Source organism: Aspergillus lentulus, assembly GCF_001445615.1.
Source record: "Aspergillus lentulus DNA, contig: Alt17, strain: IFM 54703, whole genome shotgun sequence".
Classification (NCBI taxonomy): Eukaryota; Fungi; Ascomycota; class Eurotiomycetes; order Eurotiales; family Aspergillaceae; genus Aspergillus; species Aspergillus lentulus.
In genome coordinates this window covers 1,639,787-1,660,454 of record NW_028322112.1, presented here as the reverse complement: position 1 = coordinate 1,660,454, position 20,668 = coordinate 1,639,787, and the positions used below count along the sequence as shown (strand labels likewise).

The window sequence follows — 20,668 nt, the reverse complement described above, 5'->3', positions numbered from 1 at the left end:
TGGAGATCTTATAAAATGTGGTAGATTTTGAGCATGTGGTTCATACAAGAAAGTATATACAAACGAAGGAGGTGGGCAGTTTGTCGAGGAAGAGGATGATTGATTTCTAGTCAATTCCTCAGTTCTTACACAAAGGTAACGGAATATGTTTTGAATAATTTCCACTCAATTGCCAACCCGGTCGGCAACTCTTGGTTCATTGTAGATATATCCTGGTGCTCAAAAGAGGGGGGGGATGGCGGACATTTCCTAGTCCTATGCGTTGACACCGGAGGAGAACAACCCCGCTCGCTCTATTCTCCGGACTTGACAATGTCCGGCACGATCACCACTACTAAAAGTGGGGGAATCGTGAGGAGAGTTATAATTTTGACTGCGATATAATAGAAAGAATTACCCACCCCGCACTGTATAACTTCATTTAATCTGTCAAGTTATCAGAGAACTCTATATTCCGTAGACACTGTCAAAATGTCTCCCTCCGTTCTCCCTAACAAGACTTATAACATCGCTGCTATTCCCGCTGATGGCATCGGTCCCGAGGTCATCGGGGCCGGTATCACGGCTCTCAATGCCCTCAGCGAAACCCTTAGCACCTTGAAACTCAACTTTACCACCTACGACTGGAGCTCGGAGACCTACAAGAAGACCGGCAAGTACATTCCTGACGGCGGTCTGGAAGAGCTGAAGAAGCACGACGCAATCCTATTTGGTGCCGTCGGTGCACCTGGTGAGTCAATCACAAATTAGACGCAATCGCGCTTATTGACGACGACAGACGTCCCCGACCACATCTCACTCTGGGGTCTCCGCCTGGCCATCTGCCAGCCGCTACAGCAATACGCCAATGTCCGACCAACCAAGATCTTCCGCGGCACGGAGTCGCCTCTCCGCAAGTGCCAGACCGGCGATCTGGACTGGGTGATCATCCGCGAGAACAGCGAGGGCGAGTACGCAGGTCAAGGGGGACGCTCGCACCGAGGCAAGGCGTGGGAAGTAGCCACCGAGACGGCTATCTTCTCGCGACATGGCGTGGAGAGGATCATGCGCTTTGCGTTTGAGACGGCGCAGAAGAGACCCCGGAAGCTACTGACTGTCGTGACGAAGAGTAACGCGCAGCGCAATGGGATGGTTCTCTGGGACGAAGTAGCTGCGGAGGTCGCCAGGGACTTTCCCGATGTCACAGTGGACAAGATGCTGGTGGACGCGATGACCACGAGAATGGTTCTTAAGCCCGAGACGCTGGACACCATTGTGGCGACGAATCTTGTAAGTGGCCAACCAGATTCGATTCGGCTATCTTGCCTTGACGGCAGAAACACTGACGGTGGAATAATACCTACAGCATGCAGACATCCTCTCCGACCTCGCTGCAGCGTTGGCTGGGTCCATTGGGATCGCCCCCACCTCGAACCTGGACCCCACGCGGGAGAATCCCAGCATGTTCGAGCCTATCCACGGGTCTGCATTTGATATCACAGGTATGGGAGTGGCTAACCCGGTTGCGACGTTTTGGACAGCAGCAGAAATGCTGGCCTGGCTGGGTGAGGAAGATGCGGCGAAGAAGCTTCTGGACTGCGTCGAAAATGTGTGTGAGATGGGGATTCTGACTCGCGATCTGGGAGGAAATGCCACCACAAGGGAGGTCACCGAGGCCGTGGTGGGGCAGATTCGGAAGTTGGCCGCTGCAAAGTAAACCTATAGATAACTTTGAGACTCCGGTTCCGACGTTACAACTTCAGAAATGCGGTTTATGATTTTAAAGCATAAGCTATGGTATACTTAAATACTGCAAAAATTATGCTATACCATATAGTACATGTATATCTAGGTTCCTTACTACTGGACTTTCCACTACAAGCTGACTGTCTGCTTTCGGAATTGGCAGCATCATACATTCACTTCAGAACCTATGACTTGCCAAAGCTTACTTCGCAATGACGCGGTATCGCGATTTATCTAGTCGTCTCTTTTGTAATAATGTTATGGCACTGAAAGTAATGGAGTCTGATCTGGATCACTACTACCTCTTATCTTTATTTTGCACATTGGCTGACTAGCAAAGATGAAGTTCTTTGATATATTAGGACTGCTATCGTTTGCCCTCGGTAGACGGGACCCGTTGTCCAGCTTTTAACAAGGCAAACTAGGGAGTACTCGGCCTATAAAATATGACCGCAGCATGAAGCCATACTGTTTACTAACTCCAAACATAGCACACCAGACCAGTCCAATGCACCCTGCTGGACTGTCAACAATCCCCAGGTTTTCACCATCACTGTGTGTGGTTCGGACACTGCAGCGGATGGCCAACAGCTTGCTACGTCCTCAGTTAGTACTGAATTGCCCACCGCGATAAGAATTGGCTTTCCTCAGGTCCCAGGTGCCTCCTATGAGTACTTCATAGAGCCAACCACGGGGTACCTCTGTCTTGCACCTACAAATGGCGCTGCGATGCTACAGCTGTGCGTTGAAACAGATCCCTACTGGTGTGTGGACCCTTTCGGTATGGGACCGTGGGTGCAAGCAGCTGGGTGGTGGGAGGGAAATAATGGCTACCCTAATCAATTGCTCTCTTGTGCAATTGACGAGAATCAACTCTTGTCATGCCAGTATGGTGATTATGATTACCTTGACCTTGGGCCAGCAATCACAAATAATCCCGATTGGCTTGGTTGGTATCCGTTACTTTCTAACAAGTCAGGCCGTGGATCGCAGTATTTTAGCACTAATGGAAGTTGTAATTAATGCTGAGTAAACACATTAGGCTTATGGAATTGTTCTTCCTACTTTACATATATCATTTGTAATCGTAGTATCTTCGGAGTACTCACTCCCGATATGCAAGGGTTCAACTTCAGCCGTACAATCAAGATCATCCAAGACGGCCGAGCAAAATGCAAAGAAAAGCTTGGTCGATGGCGTTCTTGGCCCGATCAACCACACTCAATCCTTCCGAAATGCGTCACGGCATCAATAACATTTCGGGAAGTTTCCGGGGGTGAATGGCCGGACGGTGGGGATACAGTGGAGAAAGAAAAAGGTCGACCTATAACGTGTCCTTCATTGGATTCATCCGCCTCAACGCACATTGCTGTTACGAATTACAATTCTTGAGGGAGTAGTCCCCCAAGAGGTTCGGGGCCAGTGCCTGGAGACCCCGCGAACGGGGAAAGTCGGGGGAGCAGAATTTGTTGCTGAAAGAGACTCTTGTCTCATCTCGACTCCACACAGGTCGATATAAAGGCCAGTCACTCTCCCAGTGGGCTGCAGAGAGTTGTGCTGCATCAATCTCACCATGGCGTCCGAATCCCCCAAATATCTTGGGCTCTCTGGAAAGGCCCTGCACTGGGCCCAGGTGGCTCTGATCGGTGCCCCTGCCTTCATTGTCTTTGGATACAACCAAGCTGGTGTCGGTCCCCTGGCAACACTCCAGAGTTGGGTCAAGACCTTCCCTCAGATCGACACGATTAACACGACCGGATCGCTCGAAGCACACCATTCCACCAGCAAGGGTGCTGTCATTGCCTCCTTCCAGATCGGAGCCCTCATCGGAGCTCTCTCTTGCACGCTGATCTCGGACAGACTGGGTCGCCGGAAAACCATATTCCTCGGTTCTATCCTCGCAATCATTGGAGAGATCCTGCAAGTGGCATCCTATGGATTGGTGCAATTCGTTATCGGCCGTATTATACTGGGTATGGGCGTTGGTCAATACAGTGTGGCGGTACCGGTATGGCAGTCGGAATGTTCTTCGGCAAAGAACAGAGGACAACATGTCATTATCGATGGTATCTTCATGTGTCTTGGTTACTCGCTGTGCAACTGGATCGATTTCGGCCTGAGTCGTATCCCCGAGAGCACAACGCAATGGCGGGTTCCGCTGGCCTTGTCGCTGCTCCCTGCCCTTGTCATCCTAGCTTCTGTCTTTTTGCTCCCGGAATCACCGCGCTGGCTGGTCCAGGTCAACCGCATCGAGGAAGCAACCCACTCGCTCGCATCCCTCAAGGGACTGTCAGTCAACGACGAGGGGATCCGGGCCGAAATTTCGGGCATTGAGTCCTCTCTCGAATTGACCGCGCAATCCAAAGGCTCTTTGATGGAGATGTTCGACCCCAATGACCAGGAGCGACTGTTCTACCGATTCTGTCTCTGCATCGTCCTGCAATTCTTCCAGCAGATGTGCGGTGGTAACCTAATCTCCGTCTATGCCTCAACGATATTCGAGCAGAACCTGGGCCTCAGCGCCAGCCTGTCCAAGATCCTCGCTGCCTGCGCTCTGACCTGGAAATTCTTTTGCTGCTTCATCGCCTTCTTCACCATCGACCGGCTTGGCCGTCGAGTCGTCTTCATGATCAGCGGCACAGGCATGGCCTTCTGCATGATCGCTTTGGCAATCACCAACAGCCGCGGCACAGATAACAAGGGCGCGTCCATCGCCTCGGTCGTCTTCATCTTCCTCTTCAACCTCTTCTACCCGATCGGCTTTCTCGGCGGTAACTTCCTCTACTGCACGGAAGTGGCCCCCGTCCGACTGCGCGTTGCCATGTCGTCCATCTCGACGGCGAACCACTGGCTATGGAACTTTGTCGTTGTGATGGTCACCCCCATCGCGCTGGATACCATCGGATACCAGTACTACGTCATGTATGCCGTGCTGTCCGCGTGCATCCCCCTACTGGTATACTTCTTCTACCCCGAGACCATGAATCGCAACCTGGAGTTGCTGAACCATGTTTTCCGGGATGCGTCCTCCCCCTGGGAGATTGTCTCGATGGCGAAGCATCTGCCTCAGGGAGAGGTAACCGAGGTAGACCTGATGGAGATGAATAAGAAGGGCGATGGGTGCTCTGTCGAGATGGCGGAGAAGGTCTAGTGAGGCCGTGCCATAAAAAATGTATATAGAATGAGTCGCGCGCTGCATTATGGTTGATATATCTGTATTTTTGTTTGTGACATCTTGATGTCGGTAGATCCGACGTCCCATTGTCCTGCGACCGCTTTAGGAGGAAATTATTATCTAGAATACATAGAAAGATTCTTAGCTTTCCTTTCGGGCTCAATTGATTAGGGCGTCCAAGCTAGCATCTATACAGGTTGCTCCACAGCTACCTTCGACAAAGCAGCCCACCGCGCAAATCATAATCCCACCCGTCACTTCCAACACCACTCCAGACGAACAGACTCTCGTCAGGGTCATATTTACGCTTAATCGCAAGCAACCGGTCGTAATTCTCGCCATAAAAGTCCTTCTTCCAGGTCCCACTGAACGCGTTGCCTTCATTCATGTAAGAGCCCGTATCCGGTGCCCAGCGCCTCCAAACCGGTTCAATGGTCGATTCGTGCCATTTTGCGGCCGCTGCCAACGCCTCAGCTGGGTCTGCGGTGTCATTGATCGATGCGCCGTAGACCATGGCGTGGACGTATGCGGAGCGCCAGGCGGGGAGCACGCTACCGCGCATCTCTGGCGGCGTGGTGGCGGGTCCAGGACCGCCCTGCAGGCCGAGGAGGAGCATCCCCCCTTTTTCTGGTTCCTGGGACTTAAGGACTTGTTGTAGGTGAGTGATTAGGTTGGCCTTTGGTAGGTCAGTGAGCTCTCGACGGCCCAGAAGGCGACTGCTCATGGAACTACTAGCTCCGGAGGCCCTGCTAGCCAATGGGTCAGGGTTCGCAAAGGTCCAGTAACTCTGAGTTGAGTGGGGCTGATATGTCAGTGTGAGGGCGCTTGAATTGTGGTAATGCATGATTTGGGCTGCCAGGTGGTGAAGCGAGGAGTTCATTTGCCTCGTCGTTGTATTGTATCCAATTAGGTTGATGGAGACTGCCACGCCGGGGACCGTCTCATTGGCGCCGGTGAGCATCATGGCTGCACCCTTCGTGAGCGCTGTGACAGTGCCCGTGAAACCCAAGTCCATCAAATCAGGGATCATCCGTGCCGTTTCCGCCAAGGCATTCCATGAGGCAAGCTCACTGGCCTTCACGCCGCGATTGGGATAGAATGAAAGACCCCCAGTGACAACATTCGCAGGCACAGGGTGCGTCTTCAGAACAAACTCGGTGACAACTCCAAACTGTCCTCCACCACCCCCTCGGACAGCCCAGAAGAGATCTTCATTCTCGGCATGGTTGGCTACTAGACGACGGCCGTCCGTCGTGATAACTGTGACCTGGTATACCTGATCTGAAGCCAGGCCATGGTGGCTAGAAAGGAGTCCGTGGCCTCCATTCTGAATCAATCCGCCAGGTCCTACGGTGGCGTCCTGACCGCCGACAACGGTGCGGTTAATAGCACGCACGGCAGTGTATATAGATCCCCAGTTGTTGCCACTCCCAACGATCACAACGTCCGCAGTGCGGTTGGAACCAGGCACCGACCATGAAGGTCGATGGACGATGTGTCTAAAGTTGTGCGTCCAGATAGAAAGTGAATATGCGCCGGTAGATCTAATGAGCTTCAAATTAGTCGACAAGATGCCAAGAGTGTGCCAATCGCATACCGTCCGCTGAGATCATGGCCTGTTCCCTTCACCACGATACGGATATTTCTCCTAGACGCCCACTGCATCGCCGTGGCTACCTGCTCCTCAGTCGTAGCATTGACAATATACTGTGGGAGAGCCCCGATGCTACAGCCTCTTCCCTCAGTATAACCCGCAACACCAGGAGGCACGCAGGAGTTGTTTGTATAGATCGAGTAATCGATGCTCTCAGGCCAAGAAGAGTGGTATGCAGCATATGACCAGTACTTCTTCACGATTGTGCAATCTTCAGTCGAGCCAAAGGGATTTCCGGGATAGCAGGACGACGCAACTGGGGTGGTCTTGATCAGAGTTCCTTGGATTGATGCGTTCAGTGCGGCCCATTCTTCGGTTGATGGCCATTCAGCGTCAAGGGGAGAGAGTTTGCAGTGTGGCTTGGAGTGCACTGCAGTGGGAAGTGCCAGAAGAGACACAAAGGCAGTGAAAGAGAACAATATCATTTTGTAATGTGGACACAAAGATGATGTACTGGTAGGAATCCTCATCCATGTCGAGAGTGTGGTTGTTTATATATCGCTACTTGTACCATATATTCCCCGTTACTATATCCGCGGATACCCAGAATCCTGCCAGACGAATACGTTCCACCCCTGTCGAACTTCATCATCGGCATCACTGTAGACCAATGCTGCGGAGAATGACGAGCATCTATACATAGCTCTCATCACTATTGGCCATCAATTCAGGATCGTGGTTCCTTCTGTGCAAATCTCACCTTTTTGAGGGTTTTCGTCGTACTCGTAGATTCAGGCAGAAGTAGCACCAGTAACTAATTTGTAACTCCAATGGTTATACATAGGGAAACTGTCCAATGGCTTGATAGAGACATTTCCACTACCTGGTAAGGATTGGAAAAATCAGTGTCATAATTCACCAAAGAGAACGACCCGCAATTTCATGAACAGCTAACTCCATGCCAGCCAACCACATGAGATCCATCGCAAGCCCGAAGAAAGCCAATATCTAAAAATTGTCTGAAGCAATACATTTACCGGAACATGTGGTCCATTTTAGGGGCAAAGCGTGGTCGAGGCCAGTGAAGTTATGATGTTAAGGGTCCACCGGTCTCCACTCGCCGTATTCGTACTATTTCTGCCTTTTTGGGAATCTCGATCATAGCGCTAGATTTACGCTTTCCACGAGAATTGAAAGACTTCAAGAATATTGAAACAAGGAATTTCCCCAGGGATCAATCTATTGCATATGCTTTTCTTTCCGGGGAAATTTGACAATTCACTACCCTTTCCTCACGCCCAGCGCGCAATGTCCCTCAACATAAACATCGATGACCCCCGCCCATACTACGCGGAAAACGACATCATCAGAGGACGAGTGATTTTCGACTGCCCTCGGGATTTTCAACAGATCAAGGATGTCAGACTAATCTTCTCTGGTTGCTCAAAAGCCAAGGTCCAGAAAGTCAAGGGCCCGGCCGCACCGACAGGCAACTACCAGAGCAAATGCATCTTATTCCAAAGGGAGAGAATCCTCGTTCTTGCGGAAGAATGCAGGATACCGCCATCAACTTATGAATGGCCGTTCGAGTTCCGGTTTCCTCCTCATGTTGAAACTCCAAATGTCTGGCCTGAGGCAGGATCATTCCGTGTCGACGAGAACCAACCACTACCCCCATCATTCCATGCTGAATGCCGCAATTCCCTGCGAAGGTTATCCGCGAGCATCGAGTACCGGCTAAAAGTCCAGATCTTCAAGCCCACGAAGGGCCTGTTCGAGAAAAAGTCGCCGGTATTCGAGAAGGTGCTGCATCTTGCGTTCGTCCCGACGGCTGCACGAGCGCACACCCACGCTATCGAACTGGAGAAGAAGCAAAATATTGACCGCACATTTACGGTTCGCAGCCTTTCTTTGTTGCCAGAAAATACAGACAGGTCTCTGCGCGTACAGGAGAAGTTGAAAGCCTGGCTCGCTCCCGGCCAGTTGCCTTACTTTTCCTTTGGCGTTGAGTTCCGCTACCCGTCTCACCTTGTTCAGGGCACGCCGATTCGACTGTTGTTGGAAGTGAATCCACTAATAGACAACTCTAACGCTCCTCGCATTCCGGAAATTGCCTTACAAACGGCCTCCATTACACTTGTTGGCAGGACGGCCGGTCGTGCGTCTCCATTACTGATGGGATCTATGTCAGGCGAGGTAGACGAAGAGACCACGCTACTATCCAAAACATCGTTACGGATGGCTGTTTCTGGTCAGATGGATCTTTCCGAGCGATTCGGTCAGATATCGTTGCCTACCACTGATGCCACTTTTAGCACCTTTAATCTGAGCCGGTCATACCGGCTGAGAATCTCGTTGGTGTTCGAATGCGCAGGAAAGTTGTTGAAATTCGATGCAGATCTGGAAGTAGGAGTACTCTCGAATGCTAGAATGACGGTGAAAAAGAATGATTTACCTAAGGGCTCAGCAGATGGGGGCTCCAGTCATTCTCGAGGATATGCGGCCTACAGTTCAGGCGAACAACCACCGCCGTATTCGCCTTCATCAGGTGTTTCCGAGCGGAGCTCGGACGGAAAATCCAGTACGTAGGGATCGCTCAGTGAATAAGCTCAAAGTTCTAGGTATGAATATTGCTCATAGTCACTTCCATATACTCAAGTTCAACATATATGTGTTCATCTCCAAGCATATGCCTGCTCTAATGTACATGATCAAATTTCACATTCAAGGATAGTCCTAAGATGGCGTACTCCACACAGGTGCACGCTTCTCGAGGAATGCATTGACTCCCTCTACCATAGCGCGGGTCCCGAAGGTGGCATAATAAAGTGACCGCTCAAACTCATGGTCATGCTGCAATTCGTCCGCTGGAAGGCTGTGAGTAAGGACAAAGGAACAAGAGAGTAATCAAGCTCACCTCTGCATATTGCCTCCTTTGCCACCATCAAGGTGGAGGCACTCTGAGAAGCCAGCTTCTCTGCAATTTCCAGCGCCCCTGACAAAGCTTTTCCTGGTTCGACCAGTTTGCTAACTAGGCCGAGCTGATAGGCATCCTGTCCATAAAGTGGCTCGTTGAGCAGAATCATGTTCATTGCCTACAAAGACCTTGTCAGTCGAGTCCCTTATGGACCGGGCCTAAAGAGCAGCTACCCTGTACTTGCCCACAGCGGCGGTCACTCTCTGTGTTCCTCCGGCACCGGGGATCAGACCGATTGATATTTCAGGAAGTCGAAATTCCACGTCTAGTGAGGCGACGATAAAGTCTGTCTTAAGGAGTGATTCAGTCAGGTCGGAATCCATCTGAAGGAGGATATTGAATACCATCAAGGCAAGCTCAAAACCACCACCAAGCTGTGAGACGCAGTTGTCTGTCAGCATCATCACTACAACGACAACCAGCACATAAGACATACAGCTTTACCCTCGACCGCCGCAATAATAGGTTTTCGGACCTGTTTCATTCCATGACAGAGATCTTCAAGATACCGTTTCCGTCGAGCAGTCTCGCCATCTAATTGAGCGATCTCTTTAATGTCCGCACCAGCTGTATGGAAAGTCGAAGTTGCGACGAATCAGCTATATCCTTCCATTTAACGTGACACCTACCGGAAAAGATGGCGCCCGAACTAGCGATGACGATGGCTCGAATGTGCGAATCTGCCGAGGCTATCTCCAGCTGTCGCAATAACTCGTCGATCAGGGTCTGACATAAAGCGTTTCGCTTATTAGGACGATTTAGAGTGAGAATGCGAGTAGAACTCTGATGTGTTTGAGCCAAAATAAGGCCTTCGGTCTCCGTTGAATAATCCATGACAAAGCGCATCTAGGCAGGGATAAGACAGCTACGGGAATGTTCTAGCTTCGAGGAAACAGTCGAGGCTAAAAAGGGCCCAACGCCTGACTGAAACATTTCCAGGCTATTTTTGCCCTTCCCGTGTACGGAGTAGGGGTTGAAACATACGGAGTTGCGGGCCGTGTCAAGCTTGTGACAGGCTACAACGGCTGAGCAGCTAGACCGAGTGTAGCATGTCGAGAACACCACTTGCGCGTCGTGGCGTCACACATGTAACAAGCGAAAAAGGCCAAGATGCCTTTCTGGGAATTGGTAGATTAACATAAGCACCCCAGACCGTTTTCATACGAAGCCCCGCGCGCGCATCCGGCTGAATTCCGTGTGCAAGAGTCGAGAACATTCAGGAGAATGAATCCGAGCACGAATCATGACCACGACTATAATGAACCGATTGGTCGAGACTCATTGTCTCCAGACAACGGATGCAGAAGAGGCGTGCGACCAGGGTCTAGTCTCCACTTTTAAAGTGACCCTAGAGCGAGTAAAGCCACCAATATCCGAAAGGAATCTAGGAACCATCACCAAGAGGGCTCATGATCGACGCTTTTGACCCCGCATGCCCAGCCCATAGCTACTCAGATTGTGACGTCGTAGAAACCTGAAGGATCCGAATCGAGTCAATCGACCGTCGTGATGCATCAGCTTGTCTCACTGCCCATCCCGCAATCCTACGGTCTGGCCGTGACTGCCGGGGCCAGGCGGCTGTTGTTTCTGACATAGTAATGGTGGGTCAGCAATCAATCAATCTACGCCGAAGCGCGGGGCCAACAATATTTCCAAATTCCCTCAACGTGACTCGAAGGACCAGGTGTCTACTCGTCATGAGCAGGGAGACTGTAGCACAATGGGCGCACATATATCCTGCAAGGGACTCCTTCTGCCCCGTATTGATCCTTTCGGCAGGATTACTTCCTGGAACAAGTTTTGGTACTCTTACAAAGTCCCCAAGAAATGCAATCTCCTCCAGTCTCACCGCGAGACGGAAATCTTTTCCGATCGTTCGGCTTTGGTCCCCAGCGCGCTGTTGCCTATCCCACTGTGCACCATGCCTTCATGGATCGTGCGAAGCAATATCCTGATGCTATCGCCGTCTATGATCTTTCCCAGAACAAATCGGTAGAGGTCACATATGGTAAGCTGCTTCGATATGCCCAGTTCGTTGCACTCCGACTTCAAAATCATGGTGTGGCACCTGGCAGCAGGATTGTCCTTGTCACAAAGCGGAGCGTGGAGATGGTCGCAGGCATTCTAGGCATCCTCATGTGCGGTGCGCAGTATATCCCCTTCGACGGCGCTGTTGTTCCGGATCATACACTGGAACATGCTGTAATTCAATCCCAGAGTGCTGTCGCTTTGTGTACGGGTGCCTTCAGATCGCGACTTCACTCTTCTCCACAGCTATCCTCGGTTCTGATACTGGAGGAATTACTTGCTGAGGCGGAGCATACTGGGTTCCGGGTGGATATGACTCGTTTGATTTGTGAGGGAGACGCAAATTCGGGGTGCTATGTGATCTACACTTCTGGTCAGTCTGTTGTCGCTCTGCGCATCGAATCTAAACGTAAGCTAATGTATCTCTGATCATTAAGGTACCACCGGAACCCCCAAAGGCGTCGATGTCACGCACAGAAATGTTACAAACGTTGTCTGCCATGCGCCCGGCAATCTGGGCATGTCTCGTGGGTCGAGAGTTGGGCAAGTATTGTCCATCAGTTTTGACATGGGTGAGCTAGAAACACTACGATGGCCAAAGCCCTTACTGACGTTGGTAGGTGCTTGGGAAATACTAGGGAGCCTTTCCAATGGCGCTACCTTGGTTTTGAGAGGGTCCGAGTGGCACGCCGCACTACAACAGGTCAGTCAAGATATCATGAAATATTTGAAGTAGCTAACTGAGCCGTGTTAACTAGATTGATACGCTGATATGCACCCCGAGCATACTCTGTCGATACCGTCCCCAAGACTTCCCCAATATCCGATGCATCGCCACAGCTGGCGAGCCATGTTCTCAGAGGTAGCCATTACCAACAAAGTGTGTCTTCGACTAGAGCTAACTTTTGTAGTCTCGCCGATAAATGGGCGGCGAACGGTGCAACCTTCTACAATTGCTGCGGCCCAACAGAGGTCACCATCATTAATACCATGCATAGACACAAATTCGCTCAGCAGTTAACCATAGGAAGACCTCTCCCAAACACCAACGTGTATATACTGGACGATAAGCAACTTCCAGTTGCCATTGGTGAGGTCGGAACTATGTGGGCTGGCGGAGCAGGCATCACGAGAGGGTATCTCGGACAGCCTGAGAAGACGGCCGAGCGCTATCGCTATGATCCTTTTGTAGATGATGGGTGCGTCGCAGCCAGTCTCTCTGATTGAAGTGCTCACTGACAGATGGAACGCTTACAGTCACTCAATGATGTTCAATACTGGCGACTTAGCCCGATGGCTTCCGGATGGGAACTTGGAAACGCTGGGACGCAATGATGATCAGGTCAAAATCAAGGTAGGTCTTTCCCTTTCTGATTTTATCTTCACGGTACTAAATGCAGTAGGGCTTCCGTGTCGAACTAGACGGCGTCAGCGCGTCGTTGGCCTCGTGTCCGGGTGTTATGGAGGCTGCCGCCATCATGGTGGAAGGAGACCTCGTCGCATTTGTCACACCGCAGTCGCTAAACTTGCAGGGGATACAGATCCACCTGAAGGCGAGACTGCCATACTATGCTATTCCAACACAAGTGCACAGGGTGGATGCGTTCCCACTGACTCCAAACGGCAAGATCGACAAACGGGCCCTCGCTCAGTTGTGCCGTCCCCAAGAGGCGACATCGCAATCCGTTACGGAGATACTGGATGAGAAGAAGCATGTTGTTCTGAGCTCTTCTCGCGAGACCGTATCAACGCGATCAGATTCTTCAGAATCACTCCACAAACCCGTGCCGTTGGCGGAGAAGAAGAACCGCAAGGTCGTTCGGGGACTCAGATACCGGATCTTTATTGTCTACCGGAGGCTTTTCACGCTTATCTGGTTGGCAAATATTGCTGCACTCTTGTGTATTCTATTCATCCCGAAAATTGGTCCCCAGTGGATCTCAACAATCGCCTTCATCAACCTCACTATTGCCGTCCTCGTCCGCCAGGACGCTGTCATCAATATCCTCTACACGATCTGCTGCTCTGTACCAAAGACATGGCCATTGACGATCCGTCGCCGGTGCGCAAAAATCTACCATCTTGGTGGAGTCCACTCAGGCGCTGCAATGGCCGCTACGGCCTGGTTTGCCGGCTCTATCGGGTATAATATCTACAACCAGGTCGACGATGCACGAGTGCTTGCGAAAGTCTCGCCTGCAACCCTCACGCTGTCGTTAATCGTCTTACTCCTCCTATTTGCAATGATCGGCTTCGCATATCCTACTTTCAGAAAGAAGCGCCATAACACGTTCGAGCGCATCCATCGCTTCTTCGGTTGGACCATCCTCGGCATCATCTGGATCCAAACAATCCTCTCCATACGCGACCAGCGAGGAACACAATCTTTGGGCCGCGCCGTTATCTCTTCCCCTAATTTCTGGATGCTCCTGGTCATCACTGCCAGCATTGCAAGCTCGTGGGTCTTCCTCCGAAAGGTCCCCGTCGACGCCGAGGTTCTCTCCAATCATGCTGTGCGGCTTCACTTTGACTACACGATGCCGGTCAACGGGACGTTTACCCGGCTATCCGAACGGCCACTATTTGAGTGGCACTCATTCGCGACAGTCCCAGCTCCAACCGCAGTAAACGGTAGACCAAAGGGCTACTCCTTGGTAGTCTCTCGAGCAGGGGACTGGACAGGACGGCAGATCAGCAAGCCACCCACCCACTTCTGGGTCCGTGGTATTCCCAGTAAGTCTCATGTTCCATCACCATATCCTTGTGCTAATCCTCCCCAACAGCGTGCGGCGTAATGCGCATCGCAACGCTCTTCAACCGCGTCGTCCTAGTCGGGACAGGCTCAGGTATCGGACCTCTCCTCGGGCATATCCAAGTCCCGACGTGCCCCTTCCGGCTCGTCTGGTCGACGCCAAATCCACTTGATACATTCGGCAAGGACGTCGTGGACGCGGTCTACGCGGCGGATCACGGGGCGATCGTGCATGACACGAAGAAGCAGGGTCGGCCGGATTTGGTGCGGCTGACGTGGGATGCGGTGCAGGAGTTTCAGGCTGAGGCTGTAATTGTGATTTCCAATGAGAAGTTGACGAAGAAGGTGGTTTATGGGATGGAGACGAGGGGCGTTCCTGCCTATGGGGCTATTTGGGATAGTTAGTTGACCGGATCGCGCCAGTTATTGAGGTCGGTGTATGTATTCCGTGTCTATGATGGTATACTGTCCCAATTGTATAGTCGGTCGGTTGTTTGAATTGTATATTCATTAGCATAAATTGGTGTACGCTGTGGGATGACAGTCTGTAAGGGAACATCGTGCAGCGAGACCAGCTCGTCTTCTTCCAGAACCGAGGTATTCGGGGATGCGCAATTCTAACTATCCATCCCCAGCACATTCCAAGGATTATCCGCGATGAAGAACTGCGCGAAATCAAAATTCTCCGAACTGGACAAATCCGCTACCAATTCTCTGAAAGACTCGGAATCCTGCGTACTCGGCCGTCGCTGCGACAAGTTTTCATAATCAGGGGCGAAGTGAACGCCCAAGATACTGTTCAGACGCGCCGAATCATGGTCCTTCCGTCTCTGCTGCAATAGAATCAAGGAACCAGCGGTCCGGTATGCGTCCCTCAGCACCTCGGTATCATAGGCATCCGTTACGTATTTCAGAGTCTGCACCGCGTCGTCTAACAAAGACAAGGACTCTGGACTGTCCACTGCAAGTAGCGTGCAGATAATCTGGAAGGGAACATTAGCCACGTGGCTCCATGGACAGTTTGCGTCGACTAATTGCCGTGCGCAGGCGAGAGCTTTCGTAATTAACGCTAGCATTTGGCTCATAAGCGCTGGGGATAGAGTTGAGTGAACGGCACGGAGACGGCGGAAGATGCATAGGACGAGGTTGCATTGAGAAAGAACAGACGGGGGTTGCGCGCGGCTACCTTGCATGATATTGGCGAGCATGGCGGTAAGCTGGACGGCGTCGACCGGGGTGAAGGGGTCGAGACTCTCAGAAAGGGGTAGTAAGTCCAACATCTCCGCCGTGTAATCCCCGTCTGGACTGGTCGGCGTTGTGTATGATGCGCCATGTAAGACGATTCGTGATCTTGCCAAGTCAAAGGAGACCCATGTGTTGATGTACTGGGCAAACGAGACGAGTCTACGTCTAATATCATCGTCGATATTCAGCGTTGGCCGTAGGAGCGCATGTCTAGACGACGGGTCCAAGTGTAGACCGGTCGCGTCAATGAGGTGCATTAATGACGAGCTCGCCAGCCAGGCCGTGTGAGGCGAGGCCGTTAACCGCAGGTAAGAAACCCGAAGAGCCCATCCCGTGATCAACATCAGGGGTGGTATCTCGCCCCCAGAACGCTGCTCGAGAGCTGACTTGGCCGACTCAATCAGATGCAGCTCTGCAGCCAGTGCTTTCCTTCGAGAAAAGAGATAGCCCATCGCGGCCACTCCGCAAAGGACGACATCGGATGGTTCAAAAGCGGACGGTCGATCCCATCTCGACGAGATATATTCAAAGCAGCTATCCTTGCCAACGAAGCCGTAGTAAGGAGCAACCTTGTCGAAGTAAATGTGCGTCAACGCAGTCATTTCCTCTGCGGATATGATATTCACTATCGGCATCGCCGTAAAGCTGCCCGGCAACTGGCGCAGCCCGATATTCCACGCGAAGACCTGAGGATCGAGTGCATTAACAGGGTCGATCTTGAGTCCCAGATTCTGCACAAAGACTGCGCCTGAATTTGATCCGATCGACTGCTGTACAGAATTGTTAAATCGCTCACCAAGTGGTAATGGACGTCGGGGAGTCGGCGTCGTCGGGAACTGTGAAGGCGACTCCGCCTGCTGCGTATGCGCAGGTCGGACTGCTATCAGATTGCCCAGGGCGAGGCCCTTGTTTCGTTTCTTGCGTGACCCCAAGTCATAGTGGCATGTGTATTCAGAGTCTGTGCACATCTCGCAAGGATGCTGGCCGTTGCACTTCCGCTTCCTGGTCCGGCATGGCTCACAAGCAACCTTGGACCGACGTTGCCGTTTCACCTGGCCTGACATTGTCTTCTGGCTTCACACGTCTCCTGGTGCATTTGCAACTCCATCCCTATCCATACTAGATACTCAGCGACGACTAGCAATCCTTATCCAAGCCGACCGCCATTAAGGAAAACCCGCGATTCCACATGATTACTAATATCCTCGTTTTTCGTCATCTGCGACCATTCCCTTTTCGGATATCGGGCTGGAACCTGGGGTTCAGGGCTTATATTAGGTCTCGACATTCACGGGTAGTACAACTGCAGAATTGGACTTTTCTATCGTAGGCACTGTGGCCTAGTTGAAGCAGTAGCGACGCATGTCTTATAAGCAATGGGGAATGTACATCCTGCGTGTTTTGTCAATAATACCGCTCAGTCGATCCATAGCAGAGTCAACTTTAGTGTCTCGGAATCGAATGGAATATGTGATCCACGCTGCACTCGAGCCAAAAGTAGGCAAGAGGATGCTACCTTTGGTAAGGTAATGTTATGACCAGTCCACATGGGAGCCGCAGATGGAAGCGGGCATCTGGATGCTGGCAGCTGGTATACTTGTGGCAGAAATTCATGTCATCCCCGGCTCAACTTTTGCCAGTTACGAAGGGAAAAGGAGCAATATACAGGATATAAAGTGTCAGAAGCTTATTCAACTTTCATAGCCTATTCTCCGGACTAGGTCCTCAGCGAAACCGGCTGGTAAATTGGCGTCTCCATATGGATGCGGATGTTGCGGATTTAGCGGATATACTTTCTGGTTGCCACAACTAAAATACCATCACTGACTCCCTCGCAAAATCAACTCTATCGCAACTCTCCTTTTTCTGAGATCACGTACAATATGACATCAGATTATCACTATACCTACTTCCGAGTCCCGAAGACAGAAGATCTTACTCGCTCAGCACTGCGATACAGAGATCTGCGTCTGCAGGCCCTCAAACTTTCACCGTCGTCTTTTGCGGCAACCTACGAATCAGAAGCCCTTCTCACAGATGAATACTGGGAATCACGCCTGTCTCAACCAGGGAGGGAGACATTCGTTTGCGCCGCACGTCCAGCTGCAAACTCTAATGCATCCAACAAAGAGGATCTAGAATGGGTCGCTCAATTGACGCTGCTCGGTCCACGAACAAAAGAGGAGTTCACGCTGCCGGCAACATCTGGACAGCCAGAACCAGGACCGGATGAAGAGGAGGAACGATGGCAGCTTCTCGGTCTCTACACGCTATCCTCGCATCGTGGGCGAGGTATCGCGAAACGACTGTGTGCGGGGGCTATAAAGTATCTTGTTGAGTATCGGGCTGAGCCAAAGAATGTCCACGTTCGGCTGATGGTTAAGTGGGGGATGGAGGCCGCTGTACGGCTGTATCAGCAACTGGGATTTGAAGAGGTGGGGAGCTGTAGCCTTGCTGAAGCTCTGATTGCGAACGGGGAAGGGGATCTCTTGCCGGAGGGGTACGAGGTGCAGGAGAAGTTCTGTGCGCAGAGTGGTCATGTTATGCTGCAGCGTTTTACCAGAGATCGTATATAGAGAACGGCACAAGTTGGCCAGCACGGATGCTTTCACAGTTGCACCCGCACTTCGAGGAGGGATTATATGGAGGATGGAGGTCAACAGTACCGCATAGAAGAAGGCTACGCGTTGATGCAAGCCTTACATAAAGCGCTAGATAGGCCATCGTTCTTTCTAAACAAGCATAGAAGCGCAAAGAAATCTATACTTTGGTCGCTGTCAGAAACATCAAACGAAATATATACAGACATATGAACTCGCTCAAGAGAAAGACGTTATAAGGCAGGATAAATAAGAAAGGACAAAAGAGAGCAAACAAATGCGACTTAAATAGCGGCTGGAAGGGACTGGGAGAAAGATTGTATACCCAAATCAAGAAAAATGAGTTAAAGAGAGTAAGCGTCATAGAACAATTACGCATTGTTGGAAAGGACTTTCGCAGGGACAGTACAAATCATTGAGGGACCGAAGGCTTGGAACGGTGATCGAATAACAGTTTCCGGATGCTGATGTTGGCAACATGAGCCATAGCGATGATCGGTCGTGGTTCTGGGATCTTCGACGGAAATATAAGATAGAGGGGCGAATCCTGCACTTCATCCGGCTTGAACTTGTCAAAATATGTCTTCTTTCCACCGATTGGGAGTCGTTGAAATGTATATCGATATATCTGGCGGGTTAGATGCGCGAGAGGACTAGGCATTCCTGATACCTCTGCCAACGAGTCGGAAGGCTCATAACCAAAACTAAGATATGAGACCCCAATGTGCCTCAGCCAAGCCATTGACGCAAATATCAATAAATCGCTGATCCCTTTTGGTGCCCCAGGAGCAGCGATACACGGATCAACGTGATATCCGGCCTTTCCACCGATCCATCGTAAGGCTGCGAAACCGTTGACCTTCCTGTCTGGCCCTCGGGTATAGATATATGTCATGAGGTTTGGCATTAAGAAGGGATCATACTCTGTGATGAATGCTTGAAGTTTCCCCGACTTGTTGCGGGCCATGCGCCACTCATCGTAGATTGTACACAACTCAATCTCCAACTCGTAATCCGTCTCCAGGGAAGGAGTATAAATGTGCAGGGTAATGCCGCCTTTGGTGGGGTTGAGGAGCTGTCGGTTCTGAGTGAGGATGCGTTTTCCGTTGGTCTCGTGGATAACCTCGTTTGTCAAAGGATTCAATACCCGCTCTTTACCGAATTGCAAGACTGTCCATTTCTTGTTGCGTGCTTTGACATGGCTCACAAGCATATCTCCTGCTCCCAGGAACGAAATATCCCAGCGTTGTCGGCGTCGGTAACGATTGAACTCTTCAAGAACGGTAGATATCTGGGTTGGCTCGCACATAGGATCGCCCATCACTATCGCGACCTTGTTCAGGACCTTGAAGCATAAGCCCCCGGTGCGATCTCCATTCACGAAGACGTAGTAGCTGGGGTCGAGCAGCCCCATATGTGAAGCTTGGCCATATTGAATTGCGAGTCGTTCCACGTCTTCAAGGGGGACAAGTCCGTCCAAGCTGACGATGCGTTTATAGGGGAGGGATTTTCGGCTGGCGTTGATGGAGATGTTTCGTTGGCTATGCGCATCCTCTTCGCTGATGCAGCTAGAGCCGGTGGGCAAGGTGTCATAGGATCTAGCAGAAAGGGTATCGTCGGATGTGCTCATGCTACTGCGTGTGCTACCACTGGAACGACCGGTGTGACTGGGAACTGACAGCCAGGCTGATGGAGGCGTTTTCACAGGGGGCTCATGGTGCTCAAACTGGTCGTGAGACATATGGTTGACGTCCTTTGTGAAACGGGCATGACCGTGACATAATGACTGTCCGATGGTTTCAGCCAGCAAGACCCTTCTGCACCCTTCTGTTTTGTTACACTCAGCCCGACACCGTTTACTCCGTTCTTTGTTGGTCTTCGTGGTCTTCTTGGGGGTGTCGGGTCTTCCACTTAAACTGGACGGGGTATTATTAGGCGCCATACTGAAGGATAAGTCGTTCCGAGTCTTATAGAACAATGGCGACTTGTAGGATGGAAACCTTGCGTAGGTTCAATGGGTCGACCTCGTAATACAGAGCAGACGCAAAGAAGAGGGAGCAGAACATAGATTTTAATGACCGTAGGTTTCAGCCTAGCCAGGCCATGCTCTCCAAAATCCTGGTACTCAATATATCCAGGCAAGGAGCAGGGCTGCCCTAGTCGGATGGGCCGGTACGGCAACCCCAAGCCACTCCAGAATTGGTAAAAAGTGGTCATGCTCTTCGGAATAACCCAGTCTCCCAGGTGGCAATGGCCAACAGAAAGCTTTCAACCCAATATCCACCGTTTCTTGTTCCAGCTGCTTGCTCTCGTTTGCTTGGGTGGCTCGGGTGGCTAGCATGATGCTAGCCTTTTCAAGAAATCATTCCATCCCTCTTGTCATTGCCCTACTGTCGGGGAAGTCAGAGGCTCGCTAAAAAAATGTTGCAGCCTTACGGCTGGACAAGCTTTGATTAACTAGGTGCATACTCCGCGATCTAACAAAAATAGGGCACTGTTTGAAGCTCTACATGTAATATCTATGTTCTCCGTTTTGACTAGACAGGGGAACTGGTATTGAATATTCGAGATA

General features: G+C 51.2%; 9 protein-coding genes across 9 annotated transcripts; 5 read left to right on the top strand and 4 right to left on the bottom strand.

Moving 5' to 3' along the window:
• Positions 1 to 471: 471 nt before the first annotated feature.
• On the top strand, positions 472 to 1,696 carry ALT_9550 (putative tartrate dehydrogenase; the record flags this gene model as incomplete). The annotated part of the gene is made up of 3 exons (XM_033560008.2): positions 472 to 730; positions 779 to 1,269; positions 1,346 to 1,696. 3 exons carry the CDS (start codon positions 472 to 474, stop codon positions 1,694 to 1,696), a joined length of 1,101 nt encoding a protein of 366 aa, XP_033415899.2.
• A 1,602-nt stretch (positions 1,697 to 3,298) lies between these two features.
• Positions 3,299 to 4,876, top strand: ALT_9549 (sugar porter family MFS transporter; the record flags this gene model as incomplete). Its single annotated transcript, XM_033560007.2, has 1 exon — positions 3,299 to 4,876. The coding sequence occupies one exon, from the start codon at positions 3,299 to 3,301 to the stop codon at positions 4,874 to 4,876; it is 1,578 nt and encodes a 525-aa protein (XP_033415898.2).
• A 232-nt stretch (positions 4,877 to 5,108) lies between these two features.
• ALT_9548 (putative isoamyl alcohol oxidase) lies at positions 5,109 to 6,979 on the bottom strand (the record flags this gene model as incomplete). The annotated part of the gene is made up of 2 exons (XM_033560006.2): positions 5,109 to 6,444; positions 6,498 to 6,979. The coding sequence occupies 2 exons, from the start codon at positions 6,977 to 6,979 to the stop codon at positions 5,109 to 5,111; spliced, it is 1,818 nt and encodes a 605-aa protein (XP_033415897.2).
• An 823-nt stretch (positions 6,980 to 7,802) lies between these two features.
• ALT_9547 (uncharacterized protein) lies at positions 7,803 to 9,083 on the top strand (the record flags this gene model as incomplete). Its single annotated transcript, XM_033560005.2, has 1 exon — positions 7,803 to 9,083. One exon carries the CDS (start codon positions 7,803 to 7,805, stop codon positions 9,081 to 9,083), a length of 1,281 nt encoding a protein of 426 aa, XP_033415896.2.
• Positions 9,084 to 9,230: 147 nt separating this feature from the next.
• Positions 9,231 to 10,317, bottom strand: ALT_9546 (enoyl-CoA hydratase/isomerase family protein; the record flags this gene model as incomplete). Its single annotated transcript, XM_033560004.2, has 5 exons — positions 9,231 to 9,361; positions 9,412 to 9,589; positions 9,645 to 9,845; positions 9,908 to 10,038; positions 10,101 to 10,317. The coding sequence occupies 5 exons, from the start codon at positions 10,315 to 10,317 to the stop codon at positions 9,231 to 9,233; spliced, it is 858 nt and encodes a 285-aa protein (XP_033415895.2).
• Positions 10,318 to 11,298: 981 nt separating this feature from the next.
• On the top strand, positions 11,299 to 14,656 carry tmpL (putative NRPS-like enzyme; the record flags this gene model as incomplete). The annotated part of the gene is made up of 8 exons (XM_033560003.2): positions 11,299 to 11,872; positions 11,937 to 12,071; positions 12,120 to 12,202; positions 12,258 to 12,361; positions 12,411 to 12,698; positions 12,757 to 12,853; positions 12,903 to 14,232; positions 14,283 to 14,656. 8 exons carry the CDS (start codon positions 11,299 to 11,301, stop codon positions 14,654 to 14,656), a joined length of 2,985 nt encoding a protein of 994 aa, XP_033415894.2.
• Positions 14,657 to 14,868: 212 nt separating this feature from the next.
• ALT_9544 (putative C6 transcription factor) lies at positions 14,869 to 16,464 on the bottom strand (the record flags this gene model as incomplete). Its single annotated transcript, XM_033560002.2, has 1 exon — positions 14,869 to 16,464. One exon carries the CDS (start codon positions 16,462 to 16,464, stop codon positions 14,869 to 14,871), a length of 1,596 nt encoding a protein of 531 aa, XP_033415893.2.
• A 915-nt stretch (positions 16,465 to 17,379) lies between these two features.
• On the top strand, positions 17,380 to 18,072 carry ALT_9543 (GNAT family N-acetyltransferase; the record flags this gene model as incomplete). The annotated part of the gene is made up of 1 exon (XM_033560001.2): positions 17,380 to 18,072. One exon carries the CDS (start codon positions 17,380 to 17,382, stop codon positions 18,070 to 18,072), a length of 693 nt encoding a protein of 230 aa, XP_033415892.2.
• A 436-nt stretch (positions 18,073 to 18,508) lies between these two features.
• On the bottom strand, positions 18,509 to 20,038 carry ergS (the record flags this gene model as incomplete). Its single annotated transcript, XM_033560000.2, has 1 exon — positions 18,509 to 20,038. One exon carries the CDS (start codon positions 20,036 to 20,038, stop codon positions 18,509 to 18,511), a length of 1,530 nt encoding a protein of 509 aa, XP_033415891.2.
• Between the last annotated feature and the right edge of the window lie 630 nt (positions 20,039 to 20,668).